A 23,534-nucleotide genomic window follows, 5' to 3' on the forward strand; every position below is an offset into this window, starting at 1 on the left:
TTGAGACACGCCCTCAGTGAGGACTTGGCTCAGATTCCGGAGTTACTCTCTTATCCTGAAGCCTCCTTAAGGAATCTGATCCCGTTTGATTCGGCGGTGGGAACCTCTTGCGACCACATGCCTTTGCTGACGTCGACCCCAGCAAGATTCGAACCCTGGACCTTCCTGGAAGACAGGTGCTCTAACCACTACACTCGGGAGGCCTGTACAATACTATTTGAAAATCTGGATAGAGTAAAAGAAAATTAGCTTTTTAATACATTTAAACAGCACGATCATTTTCTTTTGTTTCAGAAAATTTACCCCATTTTCATAATCTTTATTTTGGTTTCCTTGTGATAAGGCAAGGCAGCTTTATTTGTACAACACATTTCATACACCAGGGCTTTACAGAGCAAAAAAATATAAACATAATAAAGGATACAGATTTACAATAAAAGAGCAAATAGAAAAAAAATATATACAAAGTAAAATGAATTACTAAATGATTTACAATTTTTTTTTATAGAAAAAGGTGCAAAGATAAAAGGATTATTTAAAATGATTAAAATTTGAGTTTAAAAATAAGTTTGCAGTCATTACAGGGTGGACCAGGCAGTGTAAAAAAGAAATGTTTTTGGTATCGGCTTATCTAACATCATCTGGGAGCTTCTTCCAGGTTTGTGTTACATGATAACAAAATGTGGCTTCACCATGTTTCGCACTGACTCTTGGGACAGTCACTAGGACAGCACCAGATATCCTTAGGGTCCTAGAAGGTCCATATGTCACAAAGCATGTCAGAGATATATTTGGGCAAATTAGTAGTCAATCAGTTCATTGACTGACACAAAATCAGTCATGATTTGTGTTAACTTTTGATTCAAGAACATATTTTATGAAGGTTTATTATAGTTTTAGTCCACTATCTGGTAAAAATGCCAAGCATCTGCAGCACAGCTTTAAATGTTCCCATCAACTTGCTTTTCTTTGAACCTCCCGTTATAAATGAGGATTTTACAGTTTAACTGCCAATCATGCTGAGTAATTAATTCCTTAGATGAAGATCGAGGCAGCTGAGAAAAACCTGCCCATCATGTTGTCACTGGAAACACAATGTTTCTGGACTAATTAATGTTTTGAATGTTTCCACTTAAATCTCTGCAGAACATGCCAAACGTCAGGGACCATGATGCATCGGTGTACCTGCGCCTCCAGGGTGACGCCCTGTCCGTGGGTGGCTATGAACCCAACCCCATCTTCTGGGATGAGGTAAGCTTGAACATGATCTGAACGGTTAACCATCTCATTTCCTGTCAATAGCTTTGGGACTGTGAAACCTCACGTATTGACTTCCTGTGTGTGTGAGTGAGATTGATGATCTGTCTCGTTTGACACAAAATCAAATACTTAATTTAAGAAGCTGAATAAAGTTTAATCCTGTTTATATACTTTTCATTCTCTCTGTCAGTTTGACCTCAACTCTTATTGAGTCTGTTTTGCTTTTCTGTGTCTTCATTACTTGCTGATGTATTAGCTTGGAGGTCACACTGTATTCATAAGGGGACTCATAAAACTGTGTGAGTATTTGTTCACTAATCTCTCAGTTGTGGAAAGAGGTTTTCAGGTCGTCTACTCAAGTTAAAGTAGCAGTGTTATCGTCTGGATTTATTCGGTTACAGGTAAAAGTCCTGCATTCAAATCTTTGCTTAACCAAAAGTCAAAAAATTAGCTAATTAATTGTAATTAATCCCTTTTTTCCCCTTAAAACTGAATCATAATGAATATTTAAATATAAAATCAACACAAAGAAAATACATTTATATTCGGATACTGTTGTTTAGTAGCATCCTTTTAACCTTGAACACAGATTCTCCCCTGTTTCACTCACAGTTAGTGCAAACTGTCACAGATTCTTCTTTATCAGTCAGCCCAAATAGTTGTCATTAGGCTGCTCCCAGAAGTGAGTGATTCCCAATGGGAGCGACGTCCTTCGCTTGCTTAAGCGTGTTCATCCTCTGTGTCCTGGTGCTTTTAGACAGTGTCTATTCTTGACACGATGGTTACTCTTGAGGGTAGATGTTACGAGGTGACTCCTGATGCAATCTGAATTATTACTCTCAGTCTGTCGTCTTCTAGTGTGCTATCTGGGCGGCAGTTTTTAGCTATCAGTTTAGCCAAATCATTCTCATTTAAAGGTTCAGCCGGGCAACTTTAAAAGAGAAACTTTCCACCTAAACCTCGATAATTGTGCTTATCCATCTTTTAACAGGATGGTTCGGTTTGGCACCACACATTGTCACAAAGGTCTGCCACCACAGGAAGTAAACAAAAACCAGCTGCCTTAATTGCGTTGACTTGTTTTAAATGCGTCATGTATTTCAAATTAATTTGGGTAGCCGCAGATCCTTAAAAGGTCTTAAATACACATTTACTAATAAAAGGCCCTAAAACGTATTAAATTAAATTAAGATTGAATGTGTCTTAAAACTTCACAGATGACATATTTGGTGTTGGTGCTATAGGAAACAGAATTCTTAGAGGAGGGAAACACTATTCGACAGGGTAACATACTTTGCCACAACACCTGTGTGTGCTCAATGCCCCTATTTTTGCCCCCCACACACTTTGATCATGCAATGAGTCTGCATCGTTGAAATAGGACCTTGCAAACTATGGAAAAATGGGAAGATGCAAGTGTAAGGACAAATAGCTCAAACGAATTCCAACAATTACTTGTGGTGATTAAAGCCATGGTCTGGAAATGTGTACAAATCAAATCGTACATGCAGAGCTGTAAGCATAGAAAGTGTCGTTAGGATCATTTTTACTGTTCATTTTGAACTGACATCAATGTGTTTACTTGGAAAAAGTGTATTTTCACTTTTGGTGTGTACTTCCATTGCAAGTTTGGTCTTAAATTTCATTTAAAGAGGTATTAAAAAGGTCTTAAAGTCTTGTTTATACCTGTAGACACCCTGTAAATGCAAAAATGAACACGTTAATGTCGACAGTACTCGTAAAAATAAATAAAAGTATCATCAGCAAAAGTTTGACACTTGGGAAATACACTTATTTTCTTTCTAGCCAATATTTTATTTATTTATTTATTTTACCTTTATTTAGCCAACCTGGTCTAGAGGCCAAAAGCTGCATGAGAACACATACTGCTCACATATCTGTAGCCAGGAGGCAGCTAGCCTAGCGTAGCATAGAGACTGGAAATAGCGACTAGCCTGGCTCTTGCTAAAATTAAAAAATATGCCTACTGGTACCTCTAAAGCTTGCCAATGAACACTTGCATCTAATTGGTTCAAACCAAAATACAAAAACTGAAGTGTAAAGATAACAGGTTATCATTTAACTTGGGGTTGCCTTTTGCATACATAGTCTGGCTAACGTTAGCTGTTTTTCTGTGTTTCCAGGCTTTGCTCTAAGCTAAGCAAACCAGCCTCTGGTTCTAGCTTCATATTGTGAGTTCAAACATTAGAGATTTATTAATGCTCTCATCTCACTTTTGGCAAGAAAGCCAATAAGCGCATTCCCTCAAATTTTGAAGAAGTATGTAGCCGTACTCATGAAGCATTGTCAGTTAGAGGCGGGAAAATGGCTTGTCTAGCTCTGTCCAAAGGTAAAAAATTATATCTATCCTATACTTTAAAGCAAACTTATTTAAACAAATTATCTTGCGTGTCTCTCTCGTACATGCAGGGAATATAACCATGACAATTTCTGGTTTATAAGGGGGGCTGTGTGCTTTACATGAGAGTTAGTTTCAATCTTCTGATCCAACTCACGCCAAGAAAACATATAGCATACTTCCCAAAATGTTAAACTTTTGTTACTGTTAAAGTATCAACATTGAGAGAACTCATTATGCAGAAAAAGGACAAGTTTGCAAAGTGTAAGCAACATTGCAGTTTACTGTTTACACTGTACCTGGCAGTGTATTGAGGCAAGGTTGTTAAAACTAATAGAGAGCCATAAAATAAAATTTATGAGTGTTTTCCCACACTAATGACAGGGCCTAATGGATCCAGTGTGTTTTGGAAAATACTGTGAGCGTCAACGTCGCATTTGAAAAGTTTGTTTTTCTATAAAAAGTGTTTTTATAGAAAAACATGCTCCGCAAGGTAAGCTATCAAAAAGAGTATTGTGTTGTCATCCATGGTGAAACTCAAGTGTCTTATTGCTTGCACACTAGATATTTCATTTCTAATGGGCAGATTGATGAGCATAACACACCCTCCTCAGGCCATAAATCTATTGATTTTAATGACCCCATAGCTGTTCTTTTAGCACCACCCACAAACCTTATTTTCCAAGCTCCTCCGCCGGTGAAATGGCTTTTATTGGAGCATAAAAACCAAAGCATCTCTCTAAAATCCAAAAAGCCTGCGAAGAGTGAGGATTATTCAAACAACGTTTGGCAACTGTAAAAGGTAATCGCACAGGCCGTTCTTTCATGCACAGTCTGACTCTTTAAAGGGATGGTTGACTTTGGAGAATGATCTTTACAAAAGCCTTTAACGCCACAGGTGGTCCTGGTCTTAATGGATGTGTACTTTCTCTCAAGGACAGGTTTTTAGAGCAGTTTGTTAACTATGCTGGCAGATTCGTGGCAGGCATCTCTGCTCTTTTTCCTGTCCTGGTGTTTCACACTGATAACTTTTCACTGCTCATGTATTCCTCTTTGATTTATACCTTTTAATCATCGCTCTAACAATGCATTGCAATTCTGGACCCATGCCATTCACAAGCAAAGATTACTGTCTATTTAAACTGTTCATGTTTAACCCCTTCCACTCCACCTCCATATTATAAAACCATTTTTGTCTTTTTTGGGAGGGACAGGGAATCTTTAGGGGAAGATAACAGGTCAACAGTATATGTGGCATATAAGTGCCATACATTATCTTAAAGCTGAGAAATGGAAGATTAATTTGGAGTAAAGCTCATCACTGTGTGTCACATTTTACGATTCACAGAAATGTAATAAACATTGTGTTTTGGTTTTACTTTACTACTTACTTTATCAAAAGTTTAGAGTGTATAAGGGCTTAGGGCCTGTCCCAATACCCACACTTTCCCTAGAAATCCCCACTTGCACTTGGTTGTGTGTGTTCACGTTTAGGCTAGTGGTGTCCCAAAACAGAATTGAGGTAGTGGAAGTGGTTTCCAACACTTAAAACCCACCCTAGATTCCTAGGGAGCCCTGACCCACACTTACAATGAAGTGGGAGATGAAATTTCCCAAAACACCTTGCAAAGTCAGCAACTTTGGCAAGTTTTGGAAAAGATGGCTGCCAGCACAGGTCGTTGGACTAGCGTAAACGTATCAGCAACCCAGCTGAACACAGCGTCAAAATATTTAAACAAATCGACCCACCCGAACAAAATCAATCAGAACCAGGAGACGTCGTAGGTGCCTCCTGTTTTCAGCATTTCTTCTCCGTTGATTCATCAGACAGAGAAGAATAAACATAGCACACGCCACAGGTAACACAAGCGCTGGAGCGAGCATTTTCAAACCTGAACGACAACTGGTATCTTGCGTTGCTACTACGTGTGACGTATACCTTCACATCGGCCACGCCAATTTGCATGAAGTGGTGTCTCATTTCTTAGGGAACGATCTCTACCCTAATATTTCTCACTTCCCTCATCAAGGGTTATCTCGCAAACGAGGGCACTCAATTTTTTTAAGGAGATTTAAGGGGTAGAAATGGGATTGGGCCTTAGAAGAGGGGTGTCAAACATACTTCCTGTGGGCCAGTACCAGCCCGCCAAAAGGTCCAGTCCAGCCCAGTGGATACCGACTAAGAGGTGCCAGGTTTCAGGAGCAACTCTACTTCATGTACAATCCTACTTCAGAGGCTTCTCCACCCTGACCAGAATACAGCTCTCTGCTATAACAATGAATACTCACTGTGACCATGTGTAAAGATACTGAACATTGTGCAAAATATTGTCAGTTAGCAGCTTCAGTTTAAAAGCATCTGTATCAGGAAATGTCTGGATAAATGCACATGTAATGCCAGTGAGAAGTCGACTGACTGAATGTGGAATAACTGAGACATACTGTTGAAATTGCACTTATTTTTCACTTTTTTTTGTAAAAGGATGAATGTTTAGAGAATGTTCTTGTAATTCTTTACACAAAAAAGGGAAAATATTAGAGCTGATGATACTTATAGGTTATTGTGCGATGGTTTTATTGGTCCGGCCCATCTGAGATCAAACTGGGCTGTATGTGGCCGATGAACTAAAATGAGTCTGACACCCCTGGTTTATAACATTAAGATGGAAGTGTATGGCCGTTCATATGCTCATTCATGTCTCATAAGTTGTTGCAAATGGTCACAAATCTCTCCAGAATACCACATTAAGACCTCAAGGAACCCCATAAAAAAGTACATGCTGTGATTTGGTGTCAAAACATTTGACATATGGAGGTTTCTTTAAGAATTGCATTTTTGGCAATTTGATGGCGAGCACTTCTGTTCTGGAAACTGCTGAGAAGCCCCCATATTGTCAGTGTACCTATGGAAGTCATCCAACCTCTGAATGCTTGAGGTCTCTAGTGTGTGTTTGCAAAGTTTCATGAGGCTGTGAGGCTACAATAGGTCATTTTTTACAGTAAGGTCGGTTTAAAAAAAAAAAACATCTCACTACAATGAAATGGCTACTACAGGGACTAGCATCATCACACATTAATAAATTTGGGGTTATTGAAGCTACTAGATTCTTTTTTTTTTTTTTTAAATATATACCTAATTTATGCAATTCCAAGACTGTTTAGGGACCCCAGTATGCTGAAATATTAAAATACCATAGGCGCTAATAACACTTATACTGCATGCATAAAACAATCGCCAAAATTTAGCCCAACATTGGAGCATTATTTAACCTCCTTCCCACATCATCTAGCAAGATATGGTTTGGTACAATGGATTCCTCAGCTCTCCTAGTTTCACGTGTATCTGTAGCGTAGCTTTAAAAAAGCCCTTTACACCCTCTGAGAGACGGTAATGTCAGCTAAGGACACTGGTGTACCAGCAAAGTGGAAGAGGTTGAAAATGAGCCGTGTCAATGTCTTCGATAAAATGCGTTTATAAAAGATATCTCTCTGGCTTTAATAAAGGCTATGAAGCTCAAAAAATGTAAAGAAATATATAATAGAAGATTATTTAGTCTCAGTTTAAATGAAAGGCAGCAGACAGGGTATTTGCAGGACACTGATAATACTAACTTCATGACTCTGTCTCTCCGTCTGGCTGGCTGCCTGTCTGTCTACAGACTCCTCAGTGGTTTTTACATTTTAGAGGATTTCTTTGTTCGGAACCAGCTCCTTTTGTTCTCGTTCTGCAGCTGAGTGTTGCTTTGATGTCTTGAGGCGAATGGAGGAAGAAAGAGGAGATGGAGAAAGGAGAATTAGCAGGGAGACGGAGAGAATAGAGGATGCCTACTGAGTGAAGATGAGCAGGATCGATGGCTTGGGAGGGATTGAGAGAAGTGTGGCGTCTAGGACAAAGAACACTGCTCCTCAGATACTCGGGTTGACTGTCAGTGCTCAGTTATAGTGCAGAAACTCTTTGTTCACATGAAAGCAGCTACTGTCAGCTCACGCATCCCTGTGACATTCAAGTCTTTATCAAAAGTGAAAGTGTCACCGCTGACACTAATTGTAAAGCCATAGGAACTCCTTTCTCTCTCAGCACTTCTGTCTTACTGCAAACTTAAAGAATCGCTTATATTCAACATTTTAGGCTCTAAGTTGATGCTGTTATCCAGTATGATATGTCTGCAATAACAAAGACGAGCAGTCACCCCAGAAACTAAAAGAATGACTGCTTACTGAATTGCATTTCATGGAGAAGATGGAGAAGTTTGAGTAGAAGGATTACCAGATCCAGAGAAATGCACGACTGAACACAAGCTGGTGCACTGGACTTTTCAATTTGAGCACCCTGAGTCAGTCAGATTAGTGTAGGAGGGGAGAATTTTAAGGCGATGCAGTCAGCACTGCTCAGCATGAGTTGTAGGAGCTAAAGGCTCCATTTTGGCCCGGCCGACAAGGAGGGAGTTGTGGAGGTCCAGATGGGAGCAAATTAAAGCTTGGACAGGGAACTGAGAGGGATTGGACAGATGTTGATTCCCTGGTGAGAAAGAGTCAATTCAACAGATGCTACAGGATTGTGTTGTGGCTGCTGTGTGCGTCTGAGTTGGCGGTCCACAGTCACATGTGGTGGGTTGGACTGAAGTCACAGCATTTTTGTCAGCAGTGAGGAAGAAAGGAAAAATAACACATTGGTCTTGACAACATTGGCTTTGAAGCAGTGCATCTTTATCGAATATCCAACAGTCCACTGTAATGCACATTCATTTGGTGGAGAAATATGATTAAAATGCCAGAGTGGAGTCTTTTTTTTTTTTAATTTTTAAAGTATGTCTGTATCAAATGACAGTGTGAAAGTCATGAACCTAAGGAGAATTATCCCTCTGTTGTTAGTAGAGACTAAAAGAGAGCTTAAAGAGAGCGAATATTGGACTTATATTGACTCCAAATGACTTAGTGTTGCACTCTAACAAGGTCAGCAACCTTTACTACCAGAGGAGCCCTATTTGGTCCAAAAAAATAATTAAATCTGTCTGAAGCTACAAACTATATTTTAGCCTTATAATACAGGTAACACATCATTACTAAGTCTAAATTAGCTTATCAACATTACTAATAGGTCTAATCATAAATATGTTTTACCATAATGTGGCAGCCCCTTGGCAAAATACCCCCAAACAGTCTGACATCACAGGTTGTTAAATTAAGCCTGAAATTCACCTGTGTGTTATTTATTTGTTTATTTTTTATAAAATATACAATTTTCTTTGCAAGCACCCTGTAATCAACTTGGTGGAATTTTAGTGCACAATCAGCTGCCAATTTGCATTTTACCACAAATTTTCTCTTCATTTTTTTCCAAATGGAAGATGGGCCCCACCAATTTACAAAAGTCAACATGTTGTTGCAGCAGAATACCTAATATAGTTGGAGCATAAAAAATCCAAAAGTTAAACTATCCAGGATTGTTAGTTACTGATTGCAAACCCAGTCGCCAGCAAAACTAAAAGCCAACCCCAGATTCACTGTTCAGTGTTTTGCGTCACAATATTTGCTTGGTGCTGTGTCTCTTGGATGTCTGCTGTGTATGGTCTGGCACCTGGTGGCTACCTTTTTATAAATCACTTACCTCACCTGAGCACTGTGGAGGTACACACCCAGGTGTGTCCAGAGCACAGACAATAAGAAAATACAGCAGAGGGCAGAGTCTCTGCAGAAATATACACCGCCATACTCTTCTAGTGGGTCATAAATGATCACTGAGTGGGATTACTTCTGTATGAGTCTATATATTGTTGTTTTTAGAAAAATCCTGCATCATACATCTTTAAAAATTAACCAACATGGGCAGCTGCTTTTGAAAATGACCCACTTGTGTTTTCCCAGTATAAGGAAACCTCACATGCATTTCTGTTGTGTGCTTTATTCCCAGGTGTCTGATAAGTTTGCCTTCAGCCTGTTTGACCTGGACTGGGATGTATTCATGCAACACATTGAGGGCGCGATCAACAGAGTTCCCGTTCTGGAGCAGACTGGTATCAAATCCACCGTCTGTGGACCAGGTACTCATACGCACATAAGCCCTTCAGGAGCATCAATTTTTACGAAAGTCCTGCGAGCTCTCCTCGCAGATTTCTCATAACATTATGCATTACAGCAGGGAACAAGCGACTTTCATGACACTTTTTAAATTGGACACATTCTAATTTAAAAGTGAAATGTATCTGTCTGTGAAATATGTTATGCACCGCTCCAGCACTGCATTGGCTCATGAATACCTAAACTAGCTGACTATGTGTCATGTTTGTAGAGGAGATAGTTTGATTAGCTCAAGCCCGACTTCCCGTCCAGGCAATATCAAGTTGTTGAAGTGGTTGAGCGAGCAGGTCTGTGGCTGTGCAGCCCTAAGAGTTACAGTATCGAATTGGATTTTTCATCACCATAGTGCGATGCAGCTGTTTGGAGAAAAAAGGAGTGGAACGAGTGACACGCACACGTAGGGATGGGAGATAGAAAACAGAGAAACTGAAAAGGAAATCTGAGAAAAACTGAAAGAAATGTCAAAACATGAACAGAGAAAAGTAGAATTGGAGAAATTAAAAGTAGAGATGTCAAGGTGGAAAGGTAAAATGTAGAGAATGGCAGAGATTAACAAAATGTAAGAAACAGAAACAAACTATGATGGCAAGAAAAACTGAGGTCAGAAGTCAAGGAAGATGCAGCTCAGGGAGAGAGGAAGCTCAGATGAAAGGGGGATGAAAACGAGGATTTCATCAGAGTTGTTTGTAGAGCATCTTCGCCGTGACCCCCTCGGTTTAAGGCTGGCTTTTGTTTCATTTCAAGTGTTGTGTTTACATGATAAGAACGCCACGCTGAGAGGTGAATTTTCATAGTGAGTTTACTGAGTGTTCAACCGTTTCTCTGGGGAGAGAGCAGGAGCAGTAGAGCAGAGATCTCAGCCATGACCCAAGTATTATGAGTTCTGTGACTACCTGCTTTACGTCCTCATGCCATGTTGAACAAAAAGGTGTTTTGGGTAATATGCTTCTTCCAAGGATACAGGTTGGGATTACAGTTGAGTAGTTCAGGTTAATTGAAAGGTTAAACATTTTTTCTTCTGGCATATTCTTAAAATAATTGAATGTGCTGATGAACATCTTCATGTGCATCATAATACATGTCAGTGTGTGTGTGTATCTATTGTAGGGAGAGTTAATTCATGTACTTTAAGCCCCAGTGAGTGGAATACTTGACCTTTTGATTGTATTTGGTCAACTATAAAGCTTACATATTCATAAACTTAAGGTGCTTTCTCTCCCTCTTTTATTTTGAATTTAAAAACCTTTTTGCTACACAGAGTTTCAAAAGTGTTACAGGTGGCGTAAATCTGATTCAGTTCAATACTCCCTGAATGATCACATGCACAAAAGAGAAGTTCAAATGTGTCCCCCAAATAGCTCACACAGAATTGTATACTATCCCAGGTAAAGTGATGTATTTCCTCATAAGAAGTGTGTTCCCTCCTGGCTTTATATAGAAGAGTAGGTTATTGTTTCAGTATTACTTGGACAATGTAATCACCTACTCTGTATATTAAATTTAATTGAAAAAGTCATTATGCCATTTAAAAAATAATTGTTTCATTATTCGCTACATGCCTTTAAACAGGTCACAGGCCACACTGACGTGTTAAAACTTCTGTATTGGAAATAGTAAATGACCAGTGACTAACAACAGCAAGCCAGCCGAGAACACCCAATGTGAAGGACTGCTTTCACATAACAAGCAATTTTTTTTTTTTTTGCTCTCACTAACAAAGATTAGATTTTTTTCAGAGTGGTGTGTGGACACTGAAATCCATTTTTTCCAGTCAGATCGGGTACGCTTTTATATGTGGTCCTAAATCCAATACATATCCAGTCACTGTCCATGCGACCAAAATGACAATGGCCCTATTGGAATTCATGTATGTTTTTCACTTATCCATGTTTTTTCCACATCATACTTCACTGAGCAGGTGCAGATTACCTACTATACAATGTCAGAGCGGTCTGTTGAAACTACACAAGGCTGCTGTACCCACACCGCCGCTGTGGTAGAGCCTGACTGCTAGATGCTTTCTGATGCTTGCTTTCATTTTGAGTCCTGCCGTGACAGCCTTGTTGTGAAGCGCTGACAGATGTATTGGAATGTATTTCTGGACTACCTAAGGTTTTAGAGGAACTGTTCCTCCACATTGTGGCCCCAACACTCCTGACTCCTTTCCCGGCTTCACCCACACCTCTCTCAACACAAAACTACCAGCAATAGCTGCTAATAAAGCTAGTGGACCAAAAGACTATTTGTACGACAGCTGTTATCCCAAAACAAATGCGCATTTCTCCAAAGGGCTATTTCTCTGAAAATACACTTCACACTCTCCCAAACAGAAGCACATGGGTGAGCATTGTGCAGAATGACATCATTGGACCTTCCTACTATAGAGAAGATATACTTTATGAACCCCTGAGGGGAAATTAATTTTCTTAACTCTGTTGTCATACACACACAGGCCCAAAATACACACACATGCACAAACAGGACCTATACATGCATTAAATGGAGAGAAGTCAGAGTGAGGGGGCTGCCCATGGACAGGTGCCCCGAGCAGTTGGGGGTTCGGCGCCTTGTTCAAAGGCACCTTAGCGGTGTCCAGGAGGCGAACTGGCACCTCTCCAGCTACCAGTCCATGCTCCACATTTGGTCTGGACGTGGACTTAAGCCAGCGAACCTCCGGTTCCTAACCCAAGTCCCTATGGACTGTGCTTCTGCCGCCCCAAATGGGGAAGGATTGACCTGCCCTACTCTGCCTTTGATTGGTTTACCACGATATTCTTATCCTCACCTTAACCAATAGCAGCAATCATAAGGTCCAATGATGTCATTCTGCATACTAATCACCCATGTGCTTCCATCTGGGAGAGTGCCATTGGAGAAACGGCCCTTTGGATCAATAGGCAGTCTCCTCCTCAACATATGACGAATTGTCATCTGACTTCCACAGCAAATCATTCAGGAGATGAAGCTTGCATTGCTAAGTCATTCATTTTTCCCTAAGTGCATGTCTTTCGCAAATGTGACGCTATGTGTGTGACGTTATTGGTTACATGTGAGGCATTTCGGGGTAGAGATCAGTTTCCACTCATAATATCAAACATGAATGTGAGCAGTCTAGGCAGAGACATTGGATCTGGGGGAGATAAATGAAGCAGTAAGCCTGCGATGGTAACGTAGCCAAAGTAACAAACAACTTTAGATTTAAAGAGAGGTGCATTTCTCTTCTTTTGCTAGCGGCTAACAGTCTAGCCTAGCTCCTGCACCTAGCTCAAATGTCCCAGACCAGTTGGTCCACGCAGTACTCGGAAACAAAATTGGACGTCAACCCTTAATTGAACTCCTAGTTTATTTATTTTATTAATTATGTAATTTAACTAGGAAATCTGAAGTACATTATGTATCTTATGAGCGAGCTAGCCAAAAGGGCAGCATAAAGTAGCTTTCAACAAATAGCTAACAACCACTTTTTGGCACATAAAGACTCTAGAGACAGGGACTTCTTTAATTTCACTTGTCTTTTTCACAAAATAAAACTGTTATTGGGGAAAATATTTCACCCCTTTAATATGTTTGTCTATCTACATTTGTGGCCACTTGCACCTACAAATTTTCTCTCGCTGTCTGTTTGCAGAATCATTTACAGCTGACCACAAGCCGCTGATGGGAGAAGCCCCAGAGGTCAGAGGTTTCTTCCTGGGCTGTGGCTTCAACAGTGCTGGTAAGTGCTGCAATGAGGGAAAGATCGAAGAAAAAAATGGGGGAGAGACTGTTAAAGAAAGAAAAGGAAGGAAGGAAGACAAATGAGGAGTGCACAAGGATGTCAGAGAGCGTAAAGACATCTCCGATCAGAGCGTCAGCGCCGTAAACGAACAATATATATCACTCACAGTCGTATGCTTTCAAATACTTCATGGTGTAGAGTGTTCCCTCAAGGGAGCCATGAAATGATAGAGGCAGAAAGGTCAAAGCAATCCTCAGTACGTGGCAAAATAAGAAGGAAGGAAACAAGCAAAGAGAAATGGCCGCAGAGTGTTTTTCCCATGCTTTGACCCAGCCTTCGCCAATCTCTGTGGACACTCTCAAAGCACAAATGAATAATGGAGAGCTTTTCATTTCGCACTGAGTCCATGAAGAACACACACACACACGCACACAAACAAAAACCCGAGTCACTCCATTACTTCACTCATAGATGAGCTTACCTTTGACAGTAGACGGAGAGTAATGTAAGTATCCCAGCAATCTGAAAAACAGAAAAAGAGGGGGCGTAAAGGGTAAAGTAATCGCCATCAGCGCTAACAGACGGTTGAGTGAAAGCGTTTTTCTGCATAAGAGCATAAGACCACAGGGTCGAGCTCTGAAGTTGTTATGACAGGAGCTTGGGAAGTGCAGAGAGGTGGAGCTCTAATGAGCTAGCATACTGAGGTTTCAACACTCATAACACACACAGACCTTCCTTCTCTGTTATTTTTTGCTTCAGAAGTGTAGTTTTTGTACGTTGGAGGCAAACTTCTGATTGATCCTCGCTGTTTTTGAGCTCTCTTAGACCCCAATCACTTATCCATGAGACACTGTGTGTCCGTCAGCCTGATCGTAGGTCAGTTAGTATCCTGTTATCCGTTATTGGGTTAACAAAGGTGCACACAGTCCTTTTCCTGAGCTGTTGTTCCTTTTTTTTCTCATACAAATTGCCTCATTATTCATTGGGTATTTATTGCTTATGGTTTTATGTTGTGCTGAAAGTATTGTGTGATTAAGCGCTTAGTCTATTGATAGAAAATTATTTGGCGACAATTTTTAAGATTGATATGTCATTTAAGTCATTTTTTAAAGCTTGTCTTAATTGTGAAGGATGGCGTGCTCTCCGTTATGTATCATTGTATATTGAATATCTTTTAGTTTGTGACTGTTGGTCAGATAAAACAAGTGATTGAAGACATCACCCTGTGCTTTGGGAAAATGTAATAGAAAATTTTCAGTATATTCAGTGAGGGCAAGGACACTTACCAAAGTCTCTTACCACCTGGTAAATGTGAGGTTGGGCGCTCGGTTCTTCTTTGCGTACTCTGTGCCAACTTTCAAGGGCACGGTTGCTTGCATCCGAAGTTGCTAGGCAACCACCCAGCATTGTAACGTAGCCTGCAAAGCTGATTTTCTTCCAGACGGTGTTTTTTAAGCGTGTATGAGGCCTAAAATATTGTCCATAGGAACAGTGTAAAGCTCTGGATAGCCCTGCACTATAATGATTGACAACTTCTCCATATTTATCATGGAGTGATATTTGTGGAAGACAGGAAAGATATCTGTTGGCTTTGATTGGTTGTTCCTCATACGGCTGCAGGATATGGGGACCAGTGTTGGGCAAGTTACTCTCAAAATGTAATATACTACATATTACTAGTTGCCTTCGTTTGAAAGGAATAAGTTACATTACAATATAACTTTCTGTGTAGAGTATGAAGTTAGTTATTACATTAGTTTTGTGTTACTTTCACCAAAATGACCTCAGAAGAACTGATAGGCATTTTAAATGGACGAGGGTCATGTTGTTTCACAGCAGGTAATCTAAGCACAAAAGCTCCAGTTTATTATAGTTCATTTCAAATCCAGTGCAGCAGGTCTGACTCATTCATGCATTCACACACAGTGGTGCTTATATTAATAATACCGTGATGATATAGAACAATTAAATAGCCTAGACCATTTAGAATAAATGACTAGCCTTGGAGACAGGGAGGGTCAGGCAGAGGTTCACAGTCTTATAGTTATGAGACATAGATAAATATTTGTGGGCCCGTGATATGAAACACAATAAACAAATGTTGAGGCACAACAAACGGAATGGTGCGCAATCAAGTCACCATGACGATCTGTCACCGGGATGAGGAAAAAACAAACCGGAGGCCAGCTCAAATATTAAAGTGTAATCAGTGCTGCTAAGATACAACAAAGTGCTTGTTGAATTTAAAAAATGAAAGGAAATTATGTCCGACATTTTTTTATTGAACAAATTGAACTGAACGCAAGAGGAACCAATACGAAAGAATGAAAGTTAGATGTTAAATTGCAGTTTTCTACTGATATCCTCTTTCAACTAATTCAAAAAATTCCCTGAATGTGATTTTGCAGTCCTTTGCGATATGTTCATTGTGCAAGTTGATATTGCGATGAAGATTAAAAAAAAAGTGATTTATTGTGCAGCCCTGGTTCCTTGTCACATGACATGGGGTGCCTGTTGTTGTATTCCAAAAGTTGAACTTTATTTATCTCATGGCGTAGACATTGTGTGATAGCATCTCTCTCATTTTTGACCATGCCTACCACGCATCTACACTGAAAACAATGGGTTTGAGTGCACAGAAAATGTGGTATGTGTACGGGCGCTAAAAGATTCATTAAAAACGAAAAAGAAGGAAAAATGTTCTTCTTAAAAATAATGCTTCAGCCCTTTTTCAACCTGCATCGACTTTATGTTTTTCTGCTACAGCACACAAAGAAGAAAATAGCATTCCTTTTTGAATGGAGGTGGAAAAATGATTGCAGTCCCTTTGTCCTCTAGTTTTGATGTGTCATGCTGGGACAGAGCTCATTGAAATGGGCCCAGCATCACAGATACATCAGGTAACAGTGACTTCATAATTAAAGATTTTCCAGCGGCCATGCACAGCAAGGATATTCCAAATGCCTTTCACTTCACTGCCTTGCACTCAGCATGCAAACACACAAACAAAACATCCTAGTTTTTATCAAAGTAGGAGCTCGATTGTGTCCACCTCTCCCCGCGCCGTCCTTTTTTCCCCCCTTCTCTCTTTGTGTCTGTCACTCATTCTTCCCCCTGCCTCCTCACCCCTCTGGCAAGGGAAAAGTCCTCTGTCCATTTCACTCCATCACATAGAAAAGTATACACACACACATGAACTCACACGGCTTATTTGGCTCAAGGCGGGCCATGACAAGTGGGGTAATTCAGAAACCACAGGGTCAAAGTCGACAGATTCACATTAAAAAATCCATCACTGAGTGCTCGCTAACTTTCTGAGCCTCCAGTTGTTTCTTTTTACTTGCTGGCTTTTATTTTGGCTTCCAAGCAATCAGTAAAACTCTTAGAAGTTGCATTTGTTGCCTAGCAACCTTTAAGTTACTTATTCTCAGTATTAAAACCATCGTGCTGAACTTTGAGTGCATTTATTTACTTGTTATTAAGGTTGCTGCACCTTTTATATGTATCATCGTGTTGCTCATAATCACAATACTGAACACCTTTACATGAGCAGAGGGGTTTTTTTATCACATTATAAGGCACAGAAAAGTGGCTGCATTTAAAGGCAGTTCACAGTGAAAACTGAGAAAACCACTGAGTGTCGTGACATGTTGCTTTTTATCAGGATGGAGTCAGTGACGCAAATAGCAACAGGACCTGATCCCCTACAGTTGTGCTTTAGAGGAGGATAGAGATGGTGATGATAGCCCTGAAGAGGAGTCAGTTTGGATCCCCATAGATGAAGAAGAAAAAGACCTGAGGCAAAATACCTTCTTATTAAATGCTGCTTGGTTTTATAGCTTGAGATGATTGCTGTTTTTAAATTTCTGTTAATTTATGAGTAAAACAAATTAGACGTAATGATTTATCAGTCTGTATAATTTAATGATGAACAATCTAATATAATCGATGCAAAGTGAAAACATCGCTACGTATCGTCATCTTTAAGATATGTTTAATTCCCATGGCATGTCTTTGTCACCATATTTGTCCAAGTGCACCTCCTTCCTAAATATTTAAACAGTGCTAGCAGCCTAGTGCCAGGAAGTCAATGGCAAGCAGCCAAAAAAAAGACAGTGAGGATATTTACAGATATCATCTCATATCGATAGCAGGCCCCTGAGTTGCACGGACATTTCCAGTCACTTCTCTGTCACCTCCAGTAAATTTGTGTTAAATTTAGGCTCTTATGTGTATTTTGCAAGTCTTGGTGATGTCCTTTGTGGTTGGCGTTGGACAGTGGATGCATGTGGCTATGAGTCACTCATCAGGATGACTAAGTCAACTCATCAGTCTGTAAACTCTACTCTAGATAACCTCTACTAGCTGGTAGGGTCGTGCTTTTCAAATGTCAATATTGAGGAAAGGGTGGAAAAGACAGGCACCAGCAAAACTCCATCCAGTTAGCCAGTGTGCAGGCTTTGAATAATACACTTGCCTGGATCAGTTTCCAGTGGGATATCAGGAACTGTAATATTCTTTGCTTCGGCAAAGCTTGGCGAAGTCCTGAAATATGGGATAGCATCATTCAACTAGGAGGCTTTTTTTGCCGTCAGAACTGCCTTAATTCTTGGTGTCATATATTCAACAAGGTGCTGGAAACATTCCTCAGAGATTTTGGTCCATATTGACATGATAGCATCATGCAGTTGCTGTAGATTTGTCCGAATCCTAATCTTCCATTCCAGCACGTCCCAGAGGTGCTCTATTGGATTGAGATCTGGTGACTGTGGAGGCCATTGGAGTACAGTGAACTCATTGTCATGTTCAAGAAACTAGTTTGAGATGATTTGAGCTTTGTGACATGGTGCGTTATCCTGCTGGAACACGGTCAGCAACAATACTCAGGTAGGCTGTGGTGTTTAAACCATGCTCAGTTGGTACTAAGGGGCCCAAAGTGTGCCAAGAAAATATCCCCCACACCATTACACCACCACCATCAGCCTGAACCATTGATACAAGGCAGGATGGATCCATGCTTTCATGTTGTTTACACCAACCCTACCATCTGAATTGCACAACAGAATTTGACTCTCCAGGCTAACTGCTATACTCTGCTCAGAGGTGGCTGCAGAGTGGGGTCGCTGCCCACGTTTTGGAGAAGTGGCTGTGTTGTCGAGGTCAAGTTATGTGAAACCTATGATGCATGCTCCCATTGATACACGAGATGGAGCTAGGAAAGCACTGTTGACGTCACCGATCTGTGGTGGATTCATTTTGTAAAACAACAGAAGCAGCTGTACCCAAAACTACAGTTAAATCATTCCTCAACTAGAAACAATAGATTACCAGAAACATCCGGGAAGCCATAAACATGGGCACAGCAGGCGGTCTGGAAACATGGAAAATAAAAGCAGCAGCCTACAGGGTAAAAAAAAAAGTCTGTATGCTTAGCCACTCTAAACAATTTCTGACTTCAACTCCACACTTACTGCACTGACATTAGATCGGTAAGCACATTGTCCAAAATGTTGGAACTTTTCCTTTAAATGTAACCTACAATTCTAAAAAAAAAAAAAAAAATTTTTAAACCAAACTTATCAATGTTTTAACGTTAATGTCTAAAAGTTCTCACCTGAAAATCAACATGCTTATTATGCTACTATAGTAGAGAGGGATAAATAAACGTGGTTTCTCCCTCTTCAAAAGCATTTCATAATCACTAGGGGCATCACTGTAAATGTCAGAAGAAACAGAGAGAGCCACTAACTTAAAAGAAACTGAGAGCTATACAGAGGAGAGGGAGTGATAGATAATGACATAGAAAGGACCAAATGTTTGCACAGCAAAAAGGAACAATAATAGAGCCAGATACTGATAGCGAGGAAGGAGAGGGGAAGCGCAAAGGCAGAGAGAAAGTGGTGATAGATGAGTGGAAGCACGAGGGTGTGGGTTCACATGCAGATGCACGCTCACACATCAGTGTGGCTATCTCGGGTGACATTTATCAGTGCCACCTCGCCTTGTTGGTTGTCTCCACATTGTCTTAGGAGAACTCTATCATCCCCGCACCACCCTCCTCCCTCTGTCCCTCTACCCCTGCTCCTGTCCATCCATCCATCCCGCCATTCAAACATCCGCCCAGGCTTGGCCCGCAGTGACAGTGTCCGCAGACGAGTGAAGCGATGAGAGATAAAGGCAGAGGGGACGCTGTGAGAGATGGAGATGGAGGGATGAAGGAGGGATGCAAGGACACAGTGATCGTGCTGCCGCATATTGATGGTGTGCTCGCAACACATGCGAGAGTGTGTACACGTGCACAAACGCGCATGATGTATGCAAATGAGCAGCAACACAACACAAGAAGGGGGTTGCCAAAAGGGAGCAGCTCATTAACCCAGCAGTTTTTGGGCTACATGGATAAAATATTGAATTGCTAGTGTTTGCTCGTTGGTTAGGTTGAGGAAAACTGAAACAAAATGCTGCAGCTGTGGTGCAGCCGATGAGGTCAGATAGCTCAGGGGCAGCTGTGAGCAAGGGTCAAATGATGGGATAAAGGTCAGAACTATCCTCTGTAGGTCGTATGACATATCGAGGCTGTTGCAGAGGACAAAAAGGCTTCTCTCTTCAAATTAATGAGACATTCTCACAGTCCTCCAGTGAGGCTATCCATGAGAGAACAGGGGAGAGAGGTCCTGTTTTTTTTGTTCAGGTTTTCCACTGTCATTTCCCAGCTAGTGTCTGCGCGGTGGACCCAGTAATCTGTGACAGTTTGGTACAAACTGTGTGTTTGTTCTGCAACTAACAGTCACTTTCATTAGCTGTTAATTTGTCACTTGTTTTTTTTTAAATTTTGTCTGACATTTCATTGGCTTAACAATTAATCAAATACAGACTTATTGAAAATAATTGCTTGTTGCAGCCTGAAACCAAAAACTTAAAGATGTTCGATTAAATCCTCACATTCAAGATGAATGGATAGAACCAGCAAATTAGGCCTTTAAGGTTCACTACGAAGGAATTTTACTGTTTGGGAATTGTATCAACAGCAAAAGTAAAAGAGAAAGCAAACCCCAGATTCACTATCGTTAGCTATATTAATGGGTTTGTTTTCTGTGCTGTGTCTGTTTGTTTTGTAGCTTCCTTTTTAGATGTGTGCTGTTTAATGTCTGGCACCTGGGGTCTCATTTAGAAAAATTGCGTACGCACAAAACAAGGCCTGAAAGAGGTGTATGCATCTTCCCACACAAAAGTTGTGATCTATAAAAAGAGACTTGATGGGAGCAATTTTGACCCATGCTCACGAACATTTTGGAGACGGGAAATGTGAGGTGGAAGCTTGATTGTAGAAATTGTTGAATATTTTTTGGCACACACTATTTTTGGCTTTTGTGTCTTTGTACGTTTTTTGGTTACACTTTACTTGAAGGTATGTACATAAGAATGACATGACACTCATAACTATGACATGACATGGTCATGAACCTGTCATACAGGCATAATCCCTCTCACTCATCACTTATGACACACTAGAAATGTGTGATGGTGCATTTTTCTGCAGATATCCCACCCTCTGCCTTTATTTTCGTATTTTCTTCTTAAGTTTGATTTAGGTTCAGTAAGTTTCTGGGCATAGTGGCAGGTGAGGTTGAGACTTTATAAAACCAGTGGGACCAGGAGTCTCATTTAGAAAAGTCCAAAAAAATGGGTAACACTTTACTTGAAGGTATCGACATAAGAGTAACATGAAACTGTCATAACTATGACATGACACTGTCATGAACATTTTTTGTGTTTATGACAAGTTGACATAATGATTATTATTGTTATGACAAAGACATCTTCTGGTAATGTCATCCTGGTTAATGTCAAGTTGTCATTATAAGGACATCCCAAACAAAATTAATGTCAAGTTGTCATAATCAAGACAACCCAAACAATGTCAACTTGTCATTACAAAAACCAAATGACACTTAATGACAGCAGTCATAAACATTTACGACATGTACATAATGTTTATGACAAGTTCATGACAGTGTCATGTCACTCTTATGTTGATACCTTCAAGTAAAGTGTTAACCATTTTTTTGTATGGACTTAAAAATGAGACTCCTGGTCCCACTGGTTTTATGAAGTCTTGACCTCACCTGCCGCTATGCTCAGAAACTTACTGAACCTAAATCAAACTTAAGAAGAAAATACGAAAATAAAGGCAGAGGGTGGGATATCTGCAGAAAAATACACCATCACACATTTCTAGTGCATCATAAGTGATGACTGATAAGTGATGTCTATACATCGTTTTGGGGGGAAACCCTTCCAAGTGTACCTTTAAACTTGATCAAAGCTGTGCTCAGACCCCAGGAGTTTTGGGCCAGTGTATCCCCGATTCACCCCTCCTATCAATTAGAGAGAAATCCGGCTTAGTCCGTGCTGATGATCGGCCCAGATTATCTGACAACGTGAGAGGTTTACAGATCCAGTCCTAAACCTCCTGAACTGCTCACAGACTCATCGGTGTCGCCCTGATAATTTCAAATGTGTTTGATGTTAAAGCCACAGTGTGTAGGAATTTCTCCCATCTAATGTTGAAATCATATATTGTATTCAAACAGATGGCGCACTCTAGCGCCTCACTGCTTCAAACACGTATTGCAACAACTGTAGCTGCTGTGTACCAAACAGCTATGATAACACTGATGAAACCATGTCATCCGATACTACATGGAGTATTCATTCAGGTTCCTACACAGACACACGTGACGCGCGTTGACAAACCCCCTCCTCACCATGCTGGCTGTGTTTACAACGTAGGATTGTTGGGGCGGATGTAAATTGAAACAAACCAATCACGTCTTGTCCTTTGACAACTGACAAGTGGCTCAACCTCACACAACTCATGCCTCTCCTCGCATTACTGCGCTGCTAACAGCTGTTATTGGCCAGCGGCACTACTGCCGCATAACAAAGTCCCACTCTTTGAGCATAATGCAGGATCATGTATTATGCAGCATCACGGGAGACGGAATCCTCGTCGCCAAGAAAGTGCAAAAAGGAATCAAAAAGGCAGCGTGACCGGCGAATTAAAAAAACAAGGGTCAGCATTGGGGTTGCCTTTCCCAGGTGGAGAGAACTGCTGAAGGAGAAAGGTAATACAATCACAGGCCAGGGCTAACAGCGGCTAACAGCGGCTAACAGCTAACAGCAGCGCAGTGATGCAAGGAGAGGGATGAGGCTGTTAGCGACTAACAGCCAACAGCGGCGCTGGCCTGTGATTGCATTACCATTCTCCCTCAGCAGCTCTCTCTACCTGGGAAAGGCTACCCCGATGTGGGCCTTCGTTTTTTTAATTCGCCAGTCACGCTGCCTTTTCTATTCCCTTTTGCGCTTTCTTGGCGACGAGGATTCCGTCCCATGATGCTGCATATGCATGATCCTGCATTATGCTCAAAGAGTGGGACTTTGTTTCAAATTTGCCAGGGTAGTAGCGAAGCGCCTCTTGCTCCTCTCCTTCGGCTCCTCAGTCACGCAGTGCTGGCCTGGTTCTCAACGAAAACGCTGAAGGCGGTGCTGTATGTCCCTTGCTGGCGGGTGTATTCTCAAGATGGCGAAACGTAATGGAACCCCACAGACGACTTACCTGCACAATGTACAAACAAATACGAAATTTTCCTTTTACGAGAATAAGTCAGATTATTGGTGGAGGTAATAGTACACCAGTGATGACATATTTATGAATACAGACATCAATTTTTGCCAATAAACAACTGAAAATGTTACACAATGTCCCTTTAAGGATTTATTATCTGCATGATTGTGGTGATGATTGCGTCAGTACAGACTAGAGCACCTGAAGGTAATGCTAGCTAGCATATGACTGATGGCAGTCATTCAAACTAACATTTATAATCTCACCTACAGCTCTTGCTGAAGAATAGCCAACCACTGTTGACAGCACTCCCCAACCATTTTCTGACCCAGACTTGTATAACCTTCTTCTTTATTTTTTTCTTAATGTAAAGAATTATGAAGGTTACTGAAATCTGTTGCACTACATCAGTCTCCATTTTGTTTACATCTGCTTCCCCATAAGATCATGTGAGGTGGTACATTCATGCTTCTTCTTGCATGATTATCTTA

At 40.7% G+C, this 23,534-nt stretch overlaps 1 protein-coding gene across 1 annotated transcript in view; it reads left to right on the forward strand.

Moving 5' to 3' along the window:
• The window catches only part of sardh (sarcosine dehydrogenase), a 78,377-nt gene that overhangs the window by 16,290 nt on the left and 38,553 nt on the right, over window positions 1-23,534 (forward strand). Inside the window, exons 8-10 of the mRNA XM_033647525.2 lie at window positions 1,147-1,251; window positions 9,531-9,660; window positions 13,326-13,412. Coding sequence (XP_033503416.1) covers window positions 1,147-1,251; window positions 9,531-9,660; window positions 13,326-13,412 — 322 coding nt within the window. The remainder of the gene's footprint in view (window positions 1-1,146; window positions 1,252-9,530; window positions 9,661-13,325; window positions 13,413-23,534) is intronic.

The sequence above is a fragment of the Epinephelus lanceolatus genome, chromosome 19 (assembly GCF_041903045.1).
Source record: "Epinephelus lanceolatus isolate andai-2023 chromosome 19, ASM4190304v1, whole genome shotgun sequence".
Lineage (NCBI taxonomy): Eukaryota > Metazoa > Chordata > Actinopteri > Perciformes > Serranidae > Epinephelus > Epinephelus lanceolatus.